The sequence below is a fragment of the Ixodes scapularis genome, unplaced genomic scaffold (genome assembly GCF_016920785.2).
Source record: "Ixodes scapularis isolate PalLabHiFi unplaced genomic scaffold, ASM1692078v2 PGA_scaffold9__187_contigs__length_104089568, whole genome shotgun sequence".
Lineage (NCBI taxonomy): Eukaryota > Metazoa > Arthropoda > Arachnida > Ixodida > Ixodidae > Ixodes > Ixodes scapularis.
In genome coordinates, this window is record NW_024609884.1 from 87,749,151 (window position 1) to 87,772,879 (window position 23,729).

The 23,729-nt window shown below is 48.3% G+C and overlaps 1 protein-coding gene across 2 annotated transcripts in view; it reads right to left on the reverse strand.

Moving 5' to 3' along the window:
* LOC8054077 (protein slit) overlaps window positions 1–23,464 on the reverse strand; it is a 133,253-nt gene extending 109,789 nt beyond the window's left edge. For both annotated transcript variants that reach the window (XM_042287278.1, XM_042287277.1), the window contains exon 1: window positions 23,399–23,464. In XM_042287278.1, coding sequence (XP_042143212.1) covers window positions 23,399–23,418 — 20 coding nt within the window. In that variant the 5' untranslated portion in view covers window positions 23,419–23,464. The remainder of the gene's footprint in view (window positions 1–23,398) is intronic.
* Window positions 23,465–23,729: the final 265 nt, after the last annotated feature.

A 23,729-nucleotide genomic window follows, 5' to 3' on the forward strand; every position in this document is an offset into this window, starting at 1 on the left:
ACCGCTCATGCTAGAGTCAAAATGATTCCCTCTTTCATTACAATGCACGTAAACTGAAAAGTCAGAAAGAGGGCCCGACGGTGCTTTGATATCATGCTCTAAACAGATGCTTTTCTCGCTGTACTTAGCAGATGCGTGCCCATGTGATGATTATCGACAGACCCGTATACAGTGGTGTTACGAGGGTCAGCGGCACCCGGGACGGTAGGCCAGCCTCAATACCGCCCTCCCTCCCCCTCCCCTCCCCGCTCTCGTGGCCCGCCGCGACACCCCCCTGAGTGCTGCGCCCGGGGCGGTCTGCTCCCCCCGCCCCCCCTCGTGACGCCACTGCCCGTATCGGAATACTTCAGTGCGTTCGTCGTCGGCAACAGGCATCTCGAGACGTCTCGAGGAACGGAAGTTGCCGTCGCAAATACTTCAAAAACAGTCGATTCTCGGAAAACGTCTGTCGCAATAAGTGTAAAATCTTAGGCTTCCTTCATCTATTATTTTTAGACGTTTAAATTCCACGTCCGATCTTTGATAGTTCTTTCGGAGCGGAATCCAGTCCCATGTGTTCGTCCATTACAACGCCCCTACAGCAACGGTACGTTTGAAGCGATGACGTCACACTTACGGGGTCAAGTGCAAGCGTGGCGACTGGCCGCCGCCATGTCCCTGCTCGTGCGGGACGTGCGGGAAAGCCCGCGCACGGTGCAATTACACGCTTTCACACGCAATTACTACTCAGAGACGTTTCAAGCGGCAGCAACCAACTTTCACATGACACCCCTGTGGCGGTGATGATGATGACAACTAAACACTTGGTTCTGTTTTGAATTGGATCGTTTTTGGGAATAAACCGTTTCGGAAAGGTGGCCAGTAATCTTAACGCCATTTAAATATATAAAAAGCAAGAGTATAGCACGTAATTGTGTGTCTAAATGGTGAAAAAAAAATTAAAAGTGAATGATGATGATGGCAAATCGTGGCACTTTGGTTGCTGCGTCTGAACGCGGACGGCCCCTGTTGCCGGTGTTGCAACGTCAAGTTGCTGGAAGGCCCCGTCCGAAGCGGGCCTAACCAACCGGTATACGGAAACAGTGGAGAGTCCCGGTTCCACCTGTCTCACTTGTGGTGTGTACACGTTGTACACTACTTGCTTGGTTCGTTTTGACAACTTTTGGCTGCCAAACTTCTCAAAAATCCTTCGGAGCGAACAAAGCGGCGAGATCACGGAATGTATTTGGCGAATCGATGCACACGAGAAATACGCCATGTTTGTGTGGTGGCGAAGTAGAAAACTTACCGCGAACCATAACCCAATTTGTTTGCACTTCCAAGGTCAGCGCGTTGTACGCCGCAGATTAAAGAAGGGAGCGAAGAGAGGCGTGCGTGCTTTCGCATCCACAGCTCATAAGAAGTGCTTAGGTGTGCCTCGAGGCTTTTTTTTTTTTAATTCGTTTTGCTTTTATTGCCCACATTTATTTTTAAACTAAAGCTACATTACAAAAAATATATTACGTTCATTTTAATAAACCACGGTTGCGACGACCGTGGTCTATTAAAATGGACGCAATATTTTTGTCTCGATAAAGAGGTAGCGACATCTATCAATACGTGCGCCAAAAGCGCCCCGCCACTCGACTCGCTATTTGCAAAGCTGCATTCAGTCTTACTGGAATCAGGGTCGACATGGTTTAGAGGGATTCTCCGGTGAAAATCGGAAGTTCTTAAGATCTTGTGATGGTTAAGGCAGGAGCCTAATGACTAACAATGACATTTTTATTTTATTAAACGACGCCCCAATTTAGTGTAATTAATGACGGATAATTATACGAAACTCCATGTCGAATTTCGCAAGTAACAATGGCTGCGCTCCCATGCCTGACGTGACGTCACACTAGGCTTGCAATTGTCAGATCCTATGCTTCATTCCTCCGTGGGTACACAGTGCTCCCGACGCACCGCAGTGTTCCATTTTACCCGCCACTGTAAATCTCGCGGAGAAGCGTGGAGCGTGACAACCGGCCAACGAGAGTCCCCTTTCATTCACAAAAACATTTCTATCGCAGCAAGGAGAGTGAGTTACGTCGTAGCGCTCACGCGGAGGACAAAATTCAAAGGGTGCTTCCGTTTGGCGCCATCTTTGCGTTATGCTACGACAGAGCCTCTGCTGCTCTGAAGGGGGAAGAGGTGAAAACGCCGTTTATGCACGCTCGGTTTAAAATACAATTACTCCCCGTTCAGGGAAGCACACAAAATTCAGATTTGTCGTGGAAGATGCTCTTGGAGCCATTGACAATGAGGTCTAGATGTTTTCTTGAATACGAGATTTGACCGGACAATCCCTTTAATAGGTTCCCAGTGGTAACCCCCCTCGTCTTAACTGACGTGGGGCGAGAAGCTGAAGCAGCAGAAGGCGTAGCGACCTTTTTGACATAATCATCAATGAGCACAAGTTCGAAATAGTGCACTAAACCAGGCATAATGTTACCAGCGATTCGTGAATCACTTGCTGTGAACGGGCTACAGCGAAACGACTGCGACGCGACCATCCATTTCCGGACAGCATTCGCGTGATCGCCGCAATCGGTGAAGAGCGGCGCAATGCTTGTTCAGCATTTTTCGCACCACGCACATAAAAAAAAAACACACACACACACACACAAATAAATTATATGAGGTGCCTGGACAAAACATGTATGTCCCGAGGTAAACTTTCTCCGAAAAAAAAAAAAAAAAAAAAAGAAAAAGAGGAATTTAGCACAATATTCACGTCGCCATTTATTTAAGCACATCCGCGACATGCTTCTCTTTCGGGGCGACATCTTGAAATAAAGCGTATTTCGCTCCTAGCTAGGTACACGCGAATAGTGGATTTTGAGTTTAAAGCGAATAGTAGTTTTGGCAGAATATTCTCGAATCGAATATCGAATAGTTTCCCCAAGCCTACTACTGCGTCATGTTAAACGAAAACACAACTGAACTCGTGAAGGTTGTTTTCAAGTTTCCGCTTGGTCATTTGAAGCTAAGGTAATTTTAATTTAACTATATGTATGAACTGTGCCATCAGAAAATCCACTGCCTGCATTGGCATGGCAAGTAAACGACGAATTGGACATAAAATTAACCCTATAGAGACCAGCTGCGCCTAATTAAAGGGCATTTATTATTCTTGATATATGCAAATATCCTTTCTTCAATCTCGTATTTGAGAACAAACATAGACAATCATGATAGCAACAGTTTAATTTTGAAAGTTTTACTCCAGGGATGGGCAAAATACATGCAAATATGTATCAAAATAAAAATACAAAATACTTCGTCAAAAATGTATTTAATTACCAATCTAATTACATTTTCAAAAAAGCATTTAAGTACAAGATACAAATACAACCAAATGTATTTGGTCTCCTCCAAATACTTTTCCAAATACATTCCTCAAAATTTGCGTCAGCCACTTCAGGGCACCTGAAACGGGTTTCTGGGTATATCATTTTAATTTTGCATCGTACACTCGGGAGATAGTGTGCGAGGCTCTAGTAACGTAATAGAAATATAATCGCAAAAAAATGTAATCAGCTTGGACGTAATAGGTGAAACAAGTACAGAGTTTCAAGCAGTTTTTTTTTTTTGTCGATTACATTTTGGTATAGACCAACAAACAACCGAGACGACCAAGACGCGCAGCACTAGCTAGAGAATTCTTTTTTTTTATTGTTGATACTCGCTGCAGTTACGAAAATCTGGACGACCCGCGGATTTAGAATGTTCCAGGCAAAAATATGGATGGAAATCAGGCTGGAAAGCATTACAAGTAGTCACAGGCACTTATTTAGCCAGTCTGCCAGTGAACGTCGATTTCGTCACTATTCTTGCCCTGGATTAGCACCGTAATCACAAAGTCACTAAACGCGTGTGCCTGATTGAGAGACACTGCATTCGGTGCAGAACGTAGTTTTCTTCCTGCTCTGGACAGTGACAGTAAATTTGAGGGACGTATTTTCGCCCACAAAATTGTATTTAATTACAATTGTATTTGAAATACCCACGTTTTAGTATTTAAATACACACGTCAAATACATTACCCAATTTGTAATTAAATACAAATGCAAAATGCACAAAGTATTTGAAATACGTATTTGAAATACTGCCCATCCCTGTTTTACTCAAATCAAGATTTAAAATGTTTCCGTTTCTTTCTAAATGAAGAGCGGGATGGCGCGCGTACACACCATCCCGCTCTTCAAATGTGCGTTTCTCCGAAGCACGCGACAGTGATATTTGTACTTTTCTAAGTTCGCGTCGGGTTATCCCCGTTGAGCGTGCAACTTATTAAGCGCTGGTTCACTGCGGAGAAGCAACACCCGCGGAAGCGATCTCCGCGGGTGTTGCTTCTCCGCCGTGCACCGGTGCTGCGTAAGTGCGCGCTCAACGGGGCTAACCAGCTGCGGTCAACACTTTGAAAAATACGAATATCGCAGTTAAAGGAGCTGTGCAACGATATTCAGTTGGAATGTTTTTCACTATACACGAGCTTACTGGCACTAGTGGCAGTCAAGGATACTCGCACGCAACTCCGCTGGCCAAGACAAAAGCGATCATTTTCATTCAATCTTTCCTTCGAAAAACCTGATGACGTAACGTGGGTATCGCAGTACACCCATATGACGATATTTGAATGCTGTTCATAGATTGGACGCGAGCATTGCGTGGGCACTCGATTTGGGCTCGGGATAATTACTAGCTCGAGAAGCATTCGGGTAGTGGCCCGTGTCCAATCGCTGCAACGACGACAATAGCCGAACAATAACAGTATCTGGAACTCAGCGCGTGCCCTGTGCTTTGCCAACCCCAGCGCGTGGCTCTGATCTACATTGGCGGCATATAAACGGCTCCAGATCACGTGGCCGCTTGTTCTGGCTGCGAGTTGAGGGGTGAACGCTGTTCGTTTTTCTTTAATTTTTTTCTGGGACTTCTGTTGCGTGGGGTGAAAAACGAACGCGTGTTTCATGGGTCCTTGATGTCAGGGATCCATTCTAAGTGGTATTTGCGCAAAGTACAAAAATTGTTGCATCGCCCCTTTAACTCCGAAGCGAGTATCGAATAGCGTCTTATACGAAACTACCATTAGAACATTCGATTATTCGCACAATCCTACTCCTAAATCAATATGTGTCTCGCAGCCTAATTATTGCGCTATTTCTTTGTTTATTTGCTTTCGGGGAATTTCCTTTTTATAGCTCAGCTCTTAGGCGCCCGTTTCCGGCTTGAACAGCATCACCGTCGCCATCTGCGTCGGCGCAACCACGCGCTGCATTATGGGACGTTTTCCATAATGTCGTCACATGTGACATCACGAGGGCCACTAAGGTCACGAGTGACATTACGAGTGACGTCATGAAGGTAACTCGTGAAGGTCACGACGAAGGTCACGAGTGACATTACGAGTGACGTCACGAAGGTCACTCGTGAAGGTCACGACGAAGGTCACGACCTTCACAGGGAAGGTCACAACCTTTCACAGTAAAGTTCACGTGAAGGTCACGAACTTCACGAGGCCTAAAGAAGTGCAAAAAATACAAGGACGAGGAAGTAAACAGACAAGAGCGCTCTTGTCTGTTTACTTCCCCGTCCTTGTATTTTTGGCGCTTCTTTAGGTGGTCATGAACCAACTGGCCCAAATTGCTACCTTAATGCAGTTTATTTCTTTTACATCGGGCTCTTTTCAATGTTACCCCGCAAACGCTCTTATCTGTTTACTTCCTCGTCCTTGTATTTTTTGCGCTTCTTTAGGTGATCATGAACCAACTGGCCCAAATTGCTACCTGAATGCACTTCACGAGGCCTTCATGAGTGACGTCTCGAGGGCCACTAGGATCTCGAGTGACGTCACGAGGGAGGAAGGGAGGGGGAGAAGGAAGGGAGGAGAATGAGAGAAGGAAGAGGGAGGAGGAGGATGGAAGAGGGGGAGAAGGAGAGGAGGAAGAGGAGGAGGGAGGAGGGGAGGGGGAGGAGAGGATATGGAGGAAGAGGAAGGGCATACCCTCCTCTCCGTACTATCCCGTCCTCCTCCTCCTCAAGAGCTGGGCTCTCATTCGGCATTACAGGGAGTTGTAAACGTCTTTCATTTTAGAGCACGGCTCTTTGGCGCCCGTTTCCGGCTTCAGCGGCGTCGCCGTCGCCGTCAGCGTAACCGCGCGGTGCATTATGGGACGCGTGACGTCCCTAATGACGTCATCCGTGACGCCATCGGTATCGTCACTGATGACGTCATCAGTGACGTCACTGGTGACGTCATGGGCGTCCGCATCGTCATCGTCCCCAATTACGTCATCGGTATCGTCACTGATGACGTCATTGGCATGGTCACTGATGACGTCATCACTGACGTGACTGATGACGTCATCGGATCAGCATCACCATCGTCCCTGATGACCTCATCAGTGACGTCACTGATGACGTCACCGGCATCCGTATCGTCATCGTCACTGATGACGTCATCGACATCGTGATCGTCCCTGATGACGTCATCGTCACGTGACCTAATAGGGGTCACGTGACCCCCGTGAGGTTACGTGACCCTCGTGAGACGACGGCGACTCCGCTCGGAGGGAGGGGTAGCAAACAGGATGAGGAGCTGAGGAGGAGGGAGGAAGGATATACCTTCTCCTCAGTACCCTTCCCCTCCTCCTCCTCAAAAGCTGCGCTCTAATCCGGCGTTAAAAGGAGTTGTAAACGGCTTTCATTTTTTTTAGTTGATATTAATATTGATGAACTGAAGTCAAGCGGCGCAAACGAGCTGGTATAAATTGAACATGACATAAACTTCGAGACTGCAGGTAAAAACCGACATATTCACCGAAATGCCTCAAACAGACCTTTTTAGTGTATGTGTCGTTTTTTTACCTGCAGCCTCGGGGTTTATGCCATATTTAATATTGATATTATTTTAGCCCAGGAGAGCCGCGGCGAGGCAGAAAGACAAGTCGCCTGTACCATGAGGGCCTGCGGCACCGCGTCTAATGATGATGCAATTGTATTGTAAAGATGAAAGAGAAATGGTGATGACGGTTCAATTTGAGGTTGTGGGTGAAGGTGAGGGGCTGATGTTGCGGATGATGTCATCTTTCCCTTGGGTCTTTGCTGCGGGGTGGTCTTGAGGAGGAACCATGGAGTTCGGATCATTCAAGACCATCGCTTGTGCTCGCTTTGCAGTTAGGCTGAACGCTGAGCATTCCGACTAGCTCGAAAGCGACAAATTTCGGCAGTACATAGCGTATAAGTACTCATACCTGGCCAAAAACCTACCTAAACGGTCACCAGGGGTAGTCTTGGGATGGCGGTGGACCCTTTAAAAAGGGCCGAAATTCACAGTGCTCGGCACTGCAGAACTCAGGGCCTCCGCCCTGTGTTATCCCTCCTGTTTTAATTCAGTAACGCGTACAAAATGCCTATTAGCAAAATCAAATTAGCAGTTATTTATTTAGATGGGATCGGTGGCCGAGTAGGCTAGCGCACAACAGCTCGAAGCACGTGGAGCGAAAGCTCGCGCTGCAGAACACAGGGATCCTGTGTTCCATCCCCACACCTGCCCGTTTCGATCTGTACGAACATCGTAGGGGCGTGCGGTCGTGTATCACTACTGCGTGATGCAGGTTAAAGACCGAAGGCTAGCAGTCGTATTGTACTGACTAAATTTCTTATCTACAGCGGGTAACAAGGTCGCCAACTCTGGCAGATTAAACTCCTCTGCAGGAGTTTAATTTGCCAGAGTATGGCAGATTAGCGCAGCGGGAGTCGAACTCCAGACTGTGCGAACCGCGGTCCAACGTCTTTGCCCGGTACCAGCAGAAGGAAGCGAACGAAAGCGGCTGGACCAAGTACGACTCACGGGGAGCCTGAGGCAGCTGGCTACCGTCGTCGCCCGCAGTTTGCTCCCGAATGACGAAACGAAGCTCCCTACGTGATCTTTCAACGTCAAGGAACAGACAATAGTGAGTTTTAATATTGCGTATATGAGCGAACGCAAGCACTCTGCGTTTGCTTTCCGTGTTCCACAGTGCGCGTGCGCGGAACCCAAACTGCGGCCTTAAATTGACGCATGGAAACGACGCGCATGCGCAGCGTGGAGCACGCAACACACAGCGCTTGTGTTCGCTCCTATACGCAATACTAAAACTCTACTAAGATTTAAAACGCACAGATAGCGCAGCGGGTGCATGACGTCATGTCTTCCCACAGCAGCCAACAAATAGCGTAGCAGGCGCGATAAACCGCCTCCCCTCGCGATAAGGCATCTGACATAGACGTCACCACCTGTCAGCAGGGTGAGACACCTCCTGCACCAGGCGAAGCGTCTCGAGATCTGACGTCACCATCCATATAAGGCCAAGCTTGACGACACCTCCCAAATAAGGCGAATCGAGCACAGCGCCCTCGGACGGCGCTCTCCCTAGTCGTAAATTACTTTGGTAACAAGGGTCCATTGAGCCTTGTCCGGAGACTAGTGCGGTGATGAAATGGTTGTAATAAGCCGTACACACATCGAAGGCGAAATCAAGGACAGCGTCTGGGACGACGTCGAGGACGAGGTTCTGGAGGAAGACGTCAAGAACGACGTCTAGAACGACCTCTAGGACAACGTCAAGGACGAAGTCAAAGACGACGTCTGGTCGGTCTCTAGGACGGCCTCATGGACGATTTCTAGGACGACGTCAAGGAAGTCAGGTCACGTCAGCTTCAGCTACCGACGCTTACGCAACTGGCGCTTACGAGCTTACGCGACAGGAGCTTAAACGACCGGAGCTTACGCGACCGAAGCTTACGCGACCAGAGCTTACGCATCAGCCACCATCGCTTCAGTCACGGGCGTTACCTATCCTTAATCCTTGAGCGTGGTTGTGAATATAAAGCTGCCGCTTTAGAAGTAGGAAACCCTCCGCCTTGGAGGGTCGTCTTCGATATCTCCCTTGCTCTCACTATTCCGTTCCGTAAAGTTGTAGTCGTTTCACAGTTGTAAGATATTATAGTTTTAGTAGACCGTGTTTTCAGGCCACGCTATTTGTAGCGGGAGCTCGCGCTGCCACTTTGATGCATGCTCAGAAGCGCGCGCCCGTAGAGTAGCTGGCTTTCGAAAATGATCTACTAAAGCTCCAAATAATACTATTTTCTAAGTTGGTGTGTTTGAGATCTTCCATGAGCGCGCTGACTGCGAACGATTTCTTTTGTACGAATGTTTTACCTAGAATCACTGAATGTTCCCAGAGTACCGCATTCCATAGCCTCCGCTTGACCTGGAGAATCGAGCTTTCTGATTGGCTGATGTCGGCCATCTTGACGCTGGGAGAAAACAAAAACAGAAAACGTTTGTACAACGTTTACGCGGGATCTGTGTCCAGCTGGTGGATTACAGCTCACTGACAGTAATTCACAAGCTGTTTTCAGACTACGTAGCGTGTAATTTAGATTACAAAAGGAGAGTGCCATGCAATTTGCTCTCCCCGATTCGATTCGAATGCACAGCTAGAGACGCCATTATGAAGTCATCAGTTGCAACGCCGCGACGAGAGCGACTGAGTTTTACCAGATTACATAGCGTCCGCTTGACCGGGAAGCGTTGAGCCGTTCGAGTTTTCTCGTTGGCGGATAGTGCTGGCCAGACGTGGTGGGTGGCGGCCATTCTGGCGCCATATGGCACCAGCGAAAACATATCGAAAAACGCAAACAAAACGTGTACGTACCAAAGGCCTGAGGAACCGATGAATAACGACCGGCCAGAAGGTAATAGTAGGTGTGTTGGCGTTCGCTAGTGTTTTCCATATCAAGTTGCCCGTTACCTAGTCGGCTAAAGAAAAGGAAACTTCCGGCACGTTTGCCCGCCCCAGTTCTGCCAGGAGCTGTTCGAACGCTAGGCCTGAAACCCCAAACGTCGACACAGGTGACTTTTGGTCATCAAAGAGAGAGAGAGAGAGAAAGAGAGCGAGATGCAAGACGCAACCGCTGGGAAATGACTTTCACAGGAACACACCAGTGGGGCTGCCGCAAAAGCTGTTCCCTATAGAACGTAAATTCAAGCATCATATTCCCAGGATATTTAATATTACGTGACGGGCAACTTAACCACGTAATAAAACTTCGATGTAGCTCTTGTCATGGCGGTCACGGCCTTAGATTCAATGCAATCGCTAGACAACTTATTGCCCACCGCGTGGATGCTGCAGAATGTGTCGGTCGGCTCCCCTGACCGATCCTTACAGCAGGCCCGCAGAAAACTAGAGCTAACGAGATTGTCGGATCGGGTGATGATTTCACCACGAACCTAAATTTTGATGAGGAGTCACATGAAAATTATAAGGTGTCAGAGAGGGACATTATTGAAGCGTAGTGGTCTGGCCCGAGGCTTTCACGGTCGGTTGTTGACACGAGGTTTCCGCACGTCGTGCCTCCGCACCTCTTCACTATTCGCAACTCCAGAGGAGGCGACGCCACCTAGCGGAAGGACGTGAAGGGGAGAAGTGTGGAGCTACCACCTATTCATACTGCTGAGGCCTGACGAGGGGAATGTGAAACAGAGCAAAGGGAATTGGATGACCGAGGCTGGAGTTGCGAATATACTCCGACGAGATAATCTGTAGTCTGGCTGTCGGTATTGTATCAACATAAGATGAGTACTGCAAAAACATCGCAATAGAAGTTTCACTTTTTTAGCGTTGTAGATGTAGCTTGATATCAATATCAGAAGCATCAAAAGCTTCCAGTTATTTTGCAACGTGCATTCCATACCATCAATATTGCCGACCTTAGCAGTCTATTAATGTGAGCTCGTTCTAAGCATGCGCTCTGAACAGCGCACTCAAATATGGCGTCCAGTGAATACCCTCTATAGGTGAGCAGCGTTTGGCAACTTCCGGTTCCTTAGGAAATTTTGTTTAGCTGTTGACAAACGACAATGATTATCTGCAAGCCTGTCTAAGCGTGGTTTTGAAAACTACAGTCTAGAGCAGGGGTGGCCAGACTGACCTAAGAGCGGCAAACAAGACCACCAACTTCCAAGAGCCACGGGGGAAAGGGGGGGGGGGGGGGAGGGAGGGCAAATTTAGCACTAGACTACCAAACCGTAAACTGTCTGTCGATTTAAAACGCGTTACATTTCTCCTTTTGGGGAAGTGCGGGGGGGGGGGGGGGGGGTAGGGGAGGGAGCCGCGAGCCGCACCTTAACACGCGAAGAGCCGCATGCGGCTCACGAGGCGCAGCTTGGCCACCTTTGGTCTAGAGGTCCTAGAATTATGCTTTCACAAGGTTGCAGCTCATTGTCGTCGTTTGTCAACAGTGAAACAAAATTTCCTGAGGAACCGGAAGCTGCCAAACGCCGCTCACCTATTGAGCGCTGCCTGACGTTCTTACGTCAAACGCTCGCTGCGATATCTCTTGGCACATTATGAAACACCCGTGATGTCGTGAGTGCAGTTGGGGAGCTACGCTTCGTAATTCGGGAGCCAGCTGCTCGCGCCGACGGTCGCCTGCAGACTAAGTATGCTAAACTAAGTATGATTCGCCCCCTACGGTCGCCTGAGGACCAAACAGGTTGCCTGAGTCGGCCGCTCAGCGCTGAGATGGGGAGCCCATGACAACCCGCCAGTAACAACGCGACTAAAGGAGAGTCTTCCGTGGCATCTGTTTGAAAGACTTGTTTTCAAACATTATCGCGTTATGTGAAATCCTACTTCGGCAGTATCCACTTGCTACGCGTAATGTTGGATGGTTTTAGAAGCTTCCACCGCGCTTACCCACTTCACAGATCACTGGCGGCAGTCGTCAGTGGCATCCACGACGTTAACCCCGACGGCTATGAGAATTAACCACGTCGCACCTTCGTCCTCAAGTATGTGACGGCACGATTCCACCCGCATCGCGGGACAGTGCTACGGCTATCGCTTTCGTTTCATCGCACACTGTAAAGAAAAAATACTTTTTTTTTTTTCACTCGGCACACACTCCGCTTTGGTGGGAATTCACACACGGCGTAAACGTTAAAGGTGAATACGCCACGTGGAGGCAGATAAGGGGACTAGAAGCGCCTGTCGCAAATTTCTGGCCATGTTTTTCTTCCGAAGCGTGTAGCTAGGCCTTGAATTCTTAGGGCTTTTGGATTGCGAGGAATTCCTAGTGGCAACCAAAGTAACCGCAAGGGGAGGAGGCTTATCACGCACTCTGCGCTATCTATTAACTGTTGTTAGAAGTTGTGACGTCATCCGCCTGCTGCGCTATTGCTTAGTACGTTATGATCCACCCCGTGATGTTGCGAGTCCACGTCGGAAGCCAGGTTGCATCATTCGGGAGCCAGCTGCGAGCGCCGACGGTCGCTTGCGGACTAAAGATTTATTCCCACGTTGCATATTTTCAGCGCGCAACGGTTTAGCAAAACCAAGATTTCACGCAATTGGCCGGTTCACACGATGAGTTTGACGAGCGAAATGTGTGACGTATTTACCCGCAAAAAGAGTTTCGAAATTGCCCATAGCACGACGCTACGAATAAAAGCTAGCCTAATCAGCATCGTCCATTCGCTGCTATGGCAGCAAGAGGCGTCGCATTTTCTCTTGCCATAGCAGCGTAGTGTGCGGTGCCAGGTCTCCTATCAGAACCTCGCACGAAAGCGCGTGAACAGAAACATCGAACTCTTTCGCTCCTTTTACGTCATGTCGGTACGTAAACGCAAAAACTACAGTGGCAGCTGTGTTAGTGCTGTTGCTGTTCGAAGACAAAGCCCCTCCCCTCCCCCCTTTTTCCAACACACACACACACACACAAAAAAAAAATAAATAAAACATACACCTTGGGTTAAGAAATACATCCAGAAACATGAGCAGACCGGAGCACACTATTCGCTCACTCGGGACATCCTGAAAGACCCGACCGAGTTTACTTGCGGATGACGCTCGAGGTCTTCCAGCGTCTTGCGGATGCATGGTATTCGAGCCGATATCGAGAGGCAAAACACCGTCATGAGGACGGCGAATTCCGCGGAGGAGCGGCTCGGGGTTTTCCTTGCAAGCGGTAATTTCGAGCTCACTGGTTTTACCGAAAAGTCGTAGGCAAAAAAAAAAAAAAAAAAAAAAAAAGTTTTTTTTTTTTTTTTTTACGATAGCGGATTGAATTAGGTGGACCCAAATCATTAAACTAAACTAATGCTGCCGGAAGAGAAGGAAGAATATACCAGAACGCAAACAAAGTTTGAACCCAAACTTGCCATATTTCACTAATGGTGTTTGCTATTCGACTGGATGCGTAGCATAGGCATTGGAGGTTTTCTAATATTAAGAAACTAAAAATAATGTCCGTAGAACTCTTCGGTTTGCTGTTCAAGCTTTTCTGCTTCGCATCAGCACTCCGGCGTCAAGCTTCACCATTTCGCACCGTCAGGCTAGGAGAAATGGACGACAAATAAATTATCTCGGTTGGCTCGATGGTCACTGAAATTTGATCGCTATTTTAGATCAACCTTCTATGATTATAATTATACTTCGACACCTCATTCGAAAAGACAGTCCAGTAAAGATATACATAGTTCCAATAAAGAAAGGGAACTGGACCAATGTCATCCATATAATTGTAGACACTGAGTCAACCCGTGGCACAGTTGAGCAATCTACAAGCACTTCACCGAATTCTAAAAATACGATAAATACCTTGGGTTCAACAAGGACCCATACCAGATATAGCTAGTAAGAATGTTTTGACCATTTGAAATAAAGATCCTCACTTTTCCGCCATGATTCTGACCAAGGTCTAGTAGAAATGTGTCTTTTGAAATATACTGTTATTTTCGTACGTATGCTTTCTAGAAAATATTTCCAGCCATGATTTATTTAACTATCTATGCTAAATTCACAATAATGTAAAATATTTACATTCAACAATATTGAAATACGATGTGCAGTCAAATTTAAATATTTATATTCAGTTTCCAATCAAGACTTTTATATTTGCCCACCCCTACATATTTTATTTGGAAGCTGCTTGTTAATGTTGTTTGATTTGTTTTCGTTTTTATTTTCTAGAAGATTCTCTCAGGTCTCTCCACTGCCAGTATACTTGGAAGGACACAACACTGTGCACAGCATTGTGCACAGTACGTACAATGCACTGTACAACTATCTGAGACAGCGGTACGCGATAAGTGGTATTTTAAGAGCTTTTTATTTGACTAGGATAGAAGAATCCTTTATTAACAGAGTTGTTGCATTTGCTGCTGCGTGATAACATGAACATATCTGAGTACTAGCTGGTTATTCTTTTCATTTCAGGTACATAGTTCTGCCAAGAACTGCACACGAGTGGAGAGATGTGGCTCAAACGTTTGAAGAAATTTGGAACTATCCGCACTGACTGGGAGCCATTGATGGGAAGCATATCAAAATGCTTGCCGCACCGAACACCGGGTTCGAATACTTCAACTACATGGGCAATTTCAGTTTGGTAATGCTGGCTGCGGTAGATGCAGACCTGAAGGTGTATCTTTGTCATCACATGTGAATATAGACCCTCTAGGAATTGTAGTTATTTGACCAATCAAATAACTCTTGGCGTACTGATCAGAGCAGTGATTATAACATATTTCTTCAGACAATATCACTTTCACACATCTTGCACTGCAGAAGGTATGCAGGCCCCGTACCTACTGCTGGGGAGAATCCTCCTTCTGTTTGAGCACATCCACATCTGCATCCTCATTCTCGGTACCTCGATTTGTGACATCCTCCTTGTGTAGTCACAAGCATAACTGCCTCGTTTAGAAGCTACCCACGCTGCCGAAGGTGGAACAGCGGTGCCTGTTTCGTTATACTTGCCCTGCAGCCAGTCAGTTGACGGAAAATACAGCTTTCAACACGTCAGGATGTCGCAACAATACAAACATTGGTACATGCTGTCTTCTTTGACGACACTTCAACCAACTGCCAAAAGTTTGATAAGTGACGAAACGGACCACTGGATCCTGCGACATATTTTACCACCACGTTGGAATTGCTTTAATGCATCGGCGGAATATCACATTAAACTCATCAATCGGAGAAACATTGCAGGTATCTTAAAATGAAATAGATTTAATACGCTTGGATTATTATAGACATCAAGGGGGCCAGACATAGTATTGAAACAGGTCTATATGTTGTCTACACAAAACAAGCAATTGGTATTTGTCCTAGAATTTTGGCACTTATGGTTCGGCTAACACAAATTCGTAAAATTCTTGATTGACCAAAACGCATCTGGCTTTGATTGTCCTTATTCCCGGGCCATGTATATTGATGTGGGAACCAGTGAAAGGACACACGACTCCATCACATTCATGAACAGCACGTTGTATATAGGCTTGATTGAAAATGCTCTGAACCCCACCACTCCTGAGCCTCTGCCAGGTGATGCGTTTAATTCTTATGCTGGCAGTTGACCTTCCACTTTGTAAATAAGACTAATAGACTATACACTTTTCAGGTGCGCAATGCGCCCATGCAGCCATTTGTTTTTAAAGCAGATGCCATCTTCCCAATCGGCGAAGGTCTGATGCGTCCCCCAGGGAAGGCGAAACAACCCCAGCTCTACAACTAGAGGTACCGTGTAAAAATGGGAATGTTAAGCTTGACTGTAGGTTACAGCAAGAGTTCTCTAGGTAATTCACCATAGTATTAACACTCAAATGAGTCTAATTTGTAAGCAGGCACCCCTGGGCACGGAGTGTGTCGGAAAACTTCTTCGGGCACTCGCCCAAAAGTTTAGGATCCTCCTCAAACTCATCCAGGCTCTCCCAAAAATATGACCACGCTAGTCCTGGTCTGTTGTGGGCCCCACAACATGCTTCTAGACGAAAGTGTTGACTCCGACATAAAGCCAGAGACAGCGTCGGATGTGGGTGCCTTCTCACCCTTGCCAAACCGCGGCGTCCACCCTTCGGTCACTGCCAAAACTGTCAGAAAGGAGTTTTGTAGGAATTTTAATCAGGAAAGAGCCGTGGACTGGCAACTAGAGAATGTCAATGAGCCCTAAGGCTTTAGCAGGGTATGCACTAGTGTGTTTAGAAACTATCAAGTCTTAATGAAATGCAAACGGCGGAGTGTGCGGCTTTCAATTGATGATGTAATCTGGTGAGCGCGTGGGGACTCATAAAAAATCTGCAGTAGATCATCATCTCTACTGCACTTATTTCTGAGTTTCCAGGAGCCCTTCATGTGGCATAGCATTAATTGGAAAACTCACGCTTCCCTCTTCGCATTTCGTTAAATTGGGATAGTACACTGTGTACATTTTTGTCCCCGAATGTTATTTTTCTTGTTTCTTTCGTTAGTTAAAATTAGATGTAAACAGAAAATAAAAAAACACACACACACATTGTGTATTATTTACAAATTGCGTTTGCACATTCACTTCTCTGCAAGGCATAGGTGCCGCATATCTTCGTTGTTTATATATAGGGCAGCACAAGCGGATCCGACGCTGTTAAACGTGTCTGAAGATTCGGCGCCTACACAAAGAAAGCTCAAACCTTCACCGAATGTGTACTCAGCAGGTAAATATTAGCATGGAAAATGTCAAGGCCCCCATACTTCTTTGCCTGTAAAAATTGAGAGCAACAAACTTGCCAAAGCGTAGTCTGCTTGCTGCTTTTATCGGAGATAGCGCCACAAGTTAATAGCGTCGCTAACTCGATCGTCTTTGAACGCACACTGCGTTGACTTTGGTAAAGTTTGTTGCTCTCATTTTTTATAGGAAGAGAACTACACCTTTAAATTTCACGAAGTGAGTAGAGACAGTCTGAAATACATATTTGTAGCGTTTTCCTTGCCTTCTACTTTTCTAAATAAGTAAACCAATAAAAAAAAAATAACTTCAATGTTTTTCTTTTTATTTCGGTGCGGTATGGCGCCATTCTTAGCAAAAATGGCATTTTGACGCAAAATGTAGCAGACTTTCGTTTATGGTGCAATTGGGCGCGAATGACGCATCACTTGCTTATAACTTTGTCGAATTATTGAAGAACTTTCACATAATTGATGTTTACAACTTACACTCTGCACTAGTCTCAAAGGGGCCGTGCAACGATATTGTGTAGGAATGTCGGTCACTTTACAAAACCTTACTGATAGTGGGACCCAGGCAGTGGCGTCACAAGGGGGGTGCGGGTGGGTGGAGGGGGGCCGGGGGGGGGGGGGGGGGGGCTGACCGCCCCGGGTGCAGCGCTCCGGGGGGTGTCGCGGCGGGCCGCGAGAGTTGGGGGGGGGGGGAGGGTCGCGGCGGGCAACGAGCCGGGGGACGGGGGGAGGGGGAAGGCGGGCAACGAGCGGGGGGGGGGGGGGGAGGGGGGGGGGGTTGGGGTGTAGGCGCGGACACTGCCCCGGGTGCCGCTGACTCTAGTGATGCCACTGGGACCCAGGGAAGTATATACTCTCGCACAACGTACGGACCAAGAGGCACCCTTGTCGCCGTGTAATGGTACGTTTACACTTGCGGATCCGCCAGCGAATCCGCCCAGCTTTTGCCGCTGGGGCGAAACGCTGGGCGGAAAACGCGGCGGCGAGCCGTTTAGCCTCGCTGACCGGATATGACAATCTTGCGCGGCGTGACGCTGCCTACGTCACGAGTACGCGTTCTTCCGGGAGCAGCAAAGCCCGGGAGAGAGAGAGCCGAGGTGGGAACTCTCGAGTCTCGCGCCTTCTCGTCATATTTGACGAGACGTTGCGGGAACCGCTGCCGCCACTGCTCGAAGGTAGTCCACTGTATCGAAGGAAACAGATGTAAACGCAACCCGCTCGTCGCCGCCGCTGCCGGGAGCGGATCCGCTCCCGCGGCAGCGGATTTCTTCTCAGGTGTAAACGTACCATAATTTCGAGGCTAAAAGCGGGCGTTTTCTTTCAGTCTCTCCTTATTAAAACTCAAAGTTGTGGGGATCGCATTGTTGGCTTTGTCAACAATGTCATCCCCTTAGCGGTCCCCACGGTGACGATGTTCAAATGCGGCTGATACAGTGGACACGAGAGCACTGCGTGAGCAGTCCATTTGGGCTCGTGACAAAGGGAGTTTTACAATAAGGGGCCCCAGCGCTTGGGTCCCCCAAGCAGCTTGAGGCTTTGCATTGCGCATGCGCAGAACTTCTGGCGATGCTCTGTGCGACACCTCAAGCTGCTCAGGGGACCCAAAGCGGCCACCTATTGGGCGCGTTAAGTTAACGCGCTCGAGCGCGCTCCGGCGGTCAGAGTGCACTCGAGCTAAACTAAACGACATCGTCTCACTTCCGGTGCACGGTGGCGGAGCGCGCTCCGCGAGCTCCGTCGTCGGAGATGGTGCGCGAGAGCTCGAACAGGCCGGTTTCCGGTGAGATCGTCAAACGTGAAAACAACGCAAAAAATTGAACAAAGGACAAGTGAAAGAAGTGCACGGACAAAGCGCTGGCTGTCAACTAAAGTTTAATTTTCAGGCGAACCAGAAAAATAAACACAGAGCATAGGAAAGATGACGGCGTTTCCGCTCTCGCGGCCAGTCTCGCGGTTACTCGCGGTGGTTTCACGCGGTGGTCTCACACGAGACGGAAGAAACATCAAAACCCAAGCGTTTTGGGCTCCGGGCCGGGCCGCCGGGCCACTCTGGACCAGAGGCGTCTGGTGTGCGCAATCCCTGGTGAGCGAGTTCGCTTCCGAACGCTCCGAGGATACCACCGCGCTCGCCTTGCTCGCCTCGCCAAACCTCGCCGACCGCGACCGCACCAGTCGAACCCCGCGGCCGAAAGGCTCCGGCGTAGCCTTTCGGAATGGCACCGAGGTAGGCCGGTCGTGAGTAGGAGCTGCTCGTTCTGAGCTACCATGCAGTGCTCGGAGCTCTCGGCGTCGTTCGTGCTTGCGCCGAAGCCACCGAAGCCTTTCGGGACTCCCTCGGAGGCGCAAGTCGCGCCTGCTTGGATGCGTGGATATTTCAACGGCGATCGCCTGGCAGCTCGTGCAATCGTTCCGTCATCGTGGAAAATAAAACAAAAGCATGGTGCTGGTGTAGAAAGGTATGCATACATCCTTCAAATGCTTGTCGATGTACCTTACCGCAATTTGAGGATCAGGCGAGCCAATGAATTCGGCCATTCAGCCGTTATTCTTTAAGGCTTTTGGGAATTCAGAAGGCGTTCGGCGTACCTTTAATCGCCGCACCAACAGCGTGCAGCACAAATACAAGCTCTTGTTTTTGCCGCCGTCTCCGCGCACTTATTTCATCGAAGTCGTCGTTGAACAAACACTTTTTCGACGTTTCGACGAGACGGGAGCTATGTTTAAGCGCGCGCCAGAAAGCCGGAACCGGAAATGTTAAAAATATAGGCGTCAGATGGCGCCTCGGTATTAAAGTGCGCCGTTAAGCTACGCTCCGAACCCGCGCGCTCGAGTGCGGATGTCCGGAGTCTGGAGCTCACTAACTTAACGCGCCCGTTGTCTCTAAAGCCTGGTTCAGACAGTTGCGTTTGACTGCTTTGACTGCGTTGCGGCCGCGAGCCACCAGGACATCCCTGCTGCTTATATCGCGTGCCAAAATGATTCCTTGAACTGGATTCCACGCTTCATACGAAGCGCAGATGTGCCGGTGACTCGCTTTCGGTTCTCGACGCAACGCAGCCAAACGCACTCAAACGCAAGTGTCTGAACTGGCCTTAATGCCTCGACATACATTTGATCACGTACGTGCTCAATCGCCGACATGCATTCCCAGACTTGTACGGCACCCATTGCATATAATCAAAATACTTGTAATCCATTACTTCTTCGATGATTTCATTACATTTAAAAGGATATTTTGATTACTTTCAGGAGTACATTTTGCTATCTTTCCCTTTCTAAGATGCCCTTTCTTTTTACAAGCTTGCTATTCCACGAAATTCTCGAGCCGAGTCTCCACGGGGAGTATGGTCTACCAAAATTGGTCAAGTGAAAAGATAAGTGATATTTCGGTGATTTTAATCCAACAATTAAAAGTACAAAAGACACAAACCGGCAGAAAATCTGTCGTTTTTAAAAATCTCGAGTAATCGGAAATATAGCGGTTACTTTTTCACGTAACGTCCAATCACTTTTCTTCTCAAGTAATCAGGTAATCTAACCGAATACCTTTTAACTAAGAGTCATTTTAATTGTAATCTATAATTTTTTTCGAGTAACCTGTCCAAGACTAGATGACGGGAATAGCCGAACCTGGACAATGTCTTGGACTCAGTGCGTGTCCTGTGCTTTGGCAACCCCAGCGCGTGGCTATGATCAACATTAGCGCCATATAATCGGCTCCAGATCACGTTGCCGCTTGTTCTGGCTGCCAGTTGAGAGAACGCTGCTCGTTTTTCTCAAATGTTTTCTGCAACTACAAACGCGTGGAAACAACGAAAATAACTCATATTTTGTATGTTATGAACGTCGAGGGGCTAACTCTAAGCGAACAAACGATAGTTCCCATATTATTAATTTTACTCTCTCAAATTTGTTAAATATTTTTTTAATTAATTATGTTTGTCTTTACAATCGAAGCTCCACAGATTTAGGCTGACATTTTCGCGCTTGATCGTTTTCTTCTCTACATACAGGTGAGGTGTTCGATTATTTACGTTTCACTCCGCACTCTTTGCATTCATGTGTGAATTTAGTTGTTACCGAGATGGCAGTGTCACTGTACGTCTTTTTGTTTGTTTTGGTTTTCCGTTGACCATGGAAGGGGCCCGAGGACTAGCCAAGCTGTACTTACACTGCAGCTGTTTTCCTCGGGCTTCCCCGTCAAGTCGATGGCGGGTATTATTATCAAGGCGTAAGCCTTATATGTCTCATCGTTCAGTCGACCTGCAAAGTCCTTGAGCGACAACATGTCGGCGACAGGAAAGGTACCAAAACGTTTACGTCACCACTCAGTGGATGACTAAGCGAATTAAGATGATGACTCAGCACATTGAGAAGGATGACTTAGCACATTGAGAAGGATGACTCAGCACATAAAGAGGGATGACTCAGCGAGTAAATCATGTGTCTGTCTTTAATGCATCGGCGCTTGAGCTTTCGCCTTCAAGTCTTCTTAGGGATAACAAGCGTCAAACTCCAGATAGAACTGCTGTAATGACTTGGTGATGATTCAGCTTATCTAGAAATGATTCGATTCTAGCTGGTTTTTGCAGCCCTTGATGGCCTTGGCGAACCTGCAGTCTGCCTTGACTATGCTCGTCCTTCACAAATCAAAGTATTGTTGCACTCCGAGCGCAGTCAAAGCCCCGATCCTCGGGAGCCAATTCATCACTGCCAAAAGTGCATTGTCACAGCGCTCGTCGCCTTTGTTCCATCTGTGAACGGGTCGTAGTCAAGAAGTTGCGTGAAGACCGCTGCCTTATCGCGGCCACGGCCGCTTTCGAGGATTGGGTCCTATCGTCCTGAAAGCCGTTCGTTAGTCTGATATTTCCACCAACTTCTTTCTACAAATTACGTTGTTTTTTTCAATATAAATATAAGCAATATCTCCTTCCCCACACGTGGCTAGTTTGGATTCATTCAAGACGTACGCCTTATATACCAACTCATGTTTACAAACAAACCGGAGCGCCCCTAGTGGACGCCACCGGCGCCACGCATGCGCGATGGGGGTTTGGGCAAGAAGCTCGCCGTCGCCCGTAAACAAACCATTGAAATTCGGTGTTTTCGGCGTCGGTGTGAGTCCCCCTGCCCTTTTTCGCGTTCGAATTGTTGATTCTACGTCTTCCTGGCAATGAATTGATTGATTGAGCGGCCTCAGCGAAATTAACGAGGCTCGTAACACCGCAAAACTTCGCGTGAATAATGTGACATGCAGCGATTCATTCCGCGTGGACGCCGCAGAATGTACGCTAAGGCCTGATTCGCATGATCAGATTTCGCTCGCAATTTTCAGTCGCGACGACGCTCCGGCTGCAAAAGCGTGAACCGTAGCTGAGATGGTCGACGTCGGTACTGAAAATCTTAAGCAGAATCGGACCAAGTGAATCAGGCATAACAAGTCGGTGATGGCCACTGGTAACTATTCTAAATATCTCCTTGTATCTACTGTTTACATCGAGCCTGCTCAGCAACCTTCAAACTTAAGTCTTTTGAGGCCCGCACTTACCTCTTATCGCAAGTACCGGTCCCAAGTTTGGTCTACGGGCCGGTATCGTCTAAAAGAGCAGACGACAAGCAGAAACGTCTGCAAGAGCAGACGACAGTTCGAACGATCACGCAGCCGTTTGAACTTGAAGACGCACTGAACGTAGTCCGCAGGTGGTCCGTACAACTTGACGGTTTTCCGGCGTTCATGTTGGAACAAAACAAATAAATCTAATAACCACAAGTATCCGTGAATTCAACCCAAAGTGCTTCCCGCCCAGGCAATCATGGTCCGACGGCGTCTGGTTTTCCCTTTTCTCGGCACATATCCACGTTCTCGGACGAACCGAGCACACGAAAACTGACATTCAAACCTTCCTCGACTCTTTTGGTACAGCCCCAGTCGCGGCATTTTAACTAGAAAGCAGGGTTTTGTCCTGATTCCTTTCAAAACAACGCATGGGGGCTTCTGCCCACAGCCCCAGACCGGAAGTAGGCCCGACGCGCCACCACCGCGCCGTGACTTAACAGAGACGAGTTCGTGTATAGTCACGGGTTGAGGTACAGTGTCCGGCAATATGAAAGACCCACTGGGAGCGCGTGGCCGAGGTGGTGGTTGGCGGGGGCGCTGCGAGCGCTCCGGGCAGTTCCATTCTGCTTCAAGGGGAGGACGCTCACTCGGGGCTCAGCTAAAGCGCGCTCCTATCAGTTTGTGCTGAGCTTGAGTGAGCGTCCTCCCCTCGAAGCAGAATGGAATTGCCCGGAGCGCTCGCAGCACCCCCGCCAGCCACCGCCTCGGCCACGCGCTCCCAGTGGGTCTTTCATATCGCCGGAGACTGTACATATATCACGAGCCACTATATACGCACAGAGTTGGGTAAATTATAGAGCACCAACAGACCAATCTCACCGGCGAGTTTGGCACTGCCGCTGCAGCGATGCATTGGTGGGGACTTGCCAATTAAAACGGTGGCGCGTTTGTCAAATGTACGCTCCATGCTTCGCGTATCGGCTTCCCTTCCGTCTAATCCTTTCGCGCGGTGCGGCATCATCGCTGCTGTTCTGTGCGTGCTCTGCGGCCTGCCTCCTATGAACTAAAGTTAGGGCGGCGTCACGTGTGCGCCGACCCAATTAATCGAGCCCTGTAGGGCGAGGTAATTTCGCTTAGCAGCTGAGTCACCTGCCTCAGCGCGCATGGCTGAAGGCCACACGACCCTGGAGGCATTCAGCGGCCCCCGAAGACAGACTGGTCCCCGTGCGCCAGGGCGCCTCTCAGAAGTATAGTGGCAGCGATAACTTACAGAATGCGCAGCTTGTGCATTCCCTGGAAGTTGTGGCGGTCGATCACCGTCAGGTTGTTGCTTTCCAGGTCTCTGCGAAAGACACGAAGAAAAAGCTTTAAATGACTCGCGATGCCTCGAAGTGTAGCCGGCCATATATTAAATACCCCGAGCCAATTAACAAAAATTCATGGGGAGAGGGGAGATGATAAGAAATACTAGAGTCCAACAGACGACCTTCGTCATCTACCTTACGCCACACGGCCGCCATGTGCAGCTGTTGCGGTCACTGCTTCGATCCCGGAGGGGTACTTGATATGTGTCAAAACGGCAGTGAGGTGCATAATTGAAC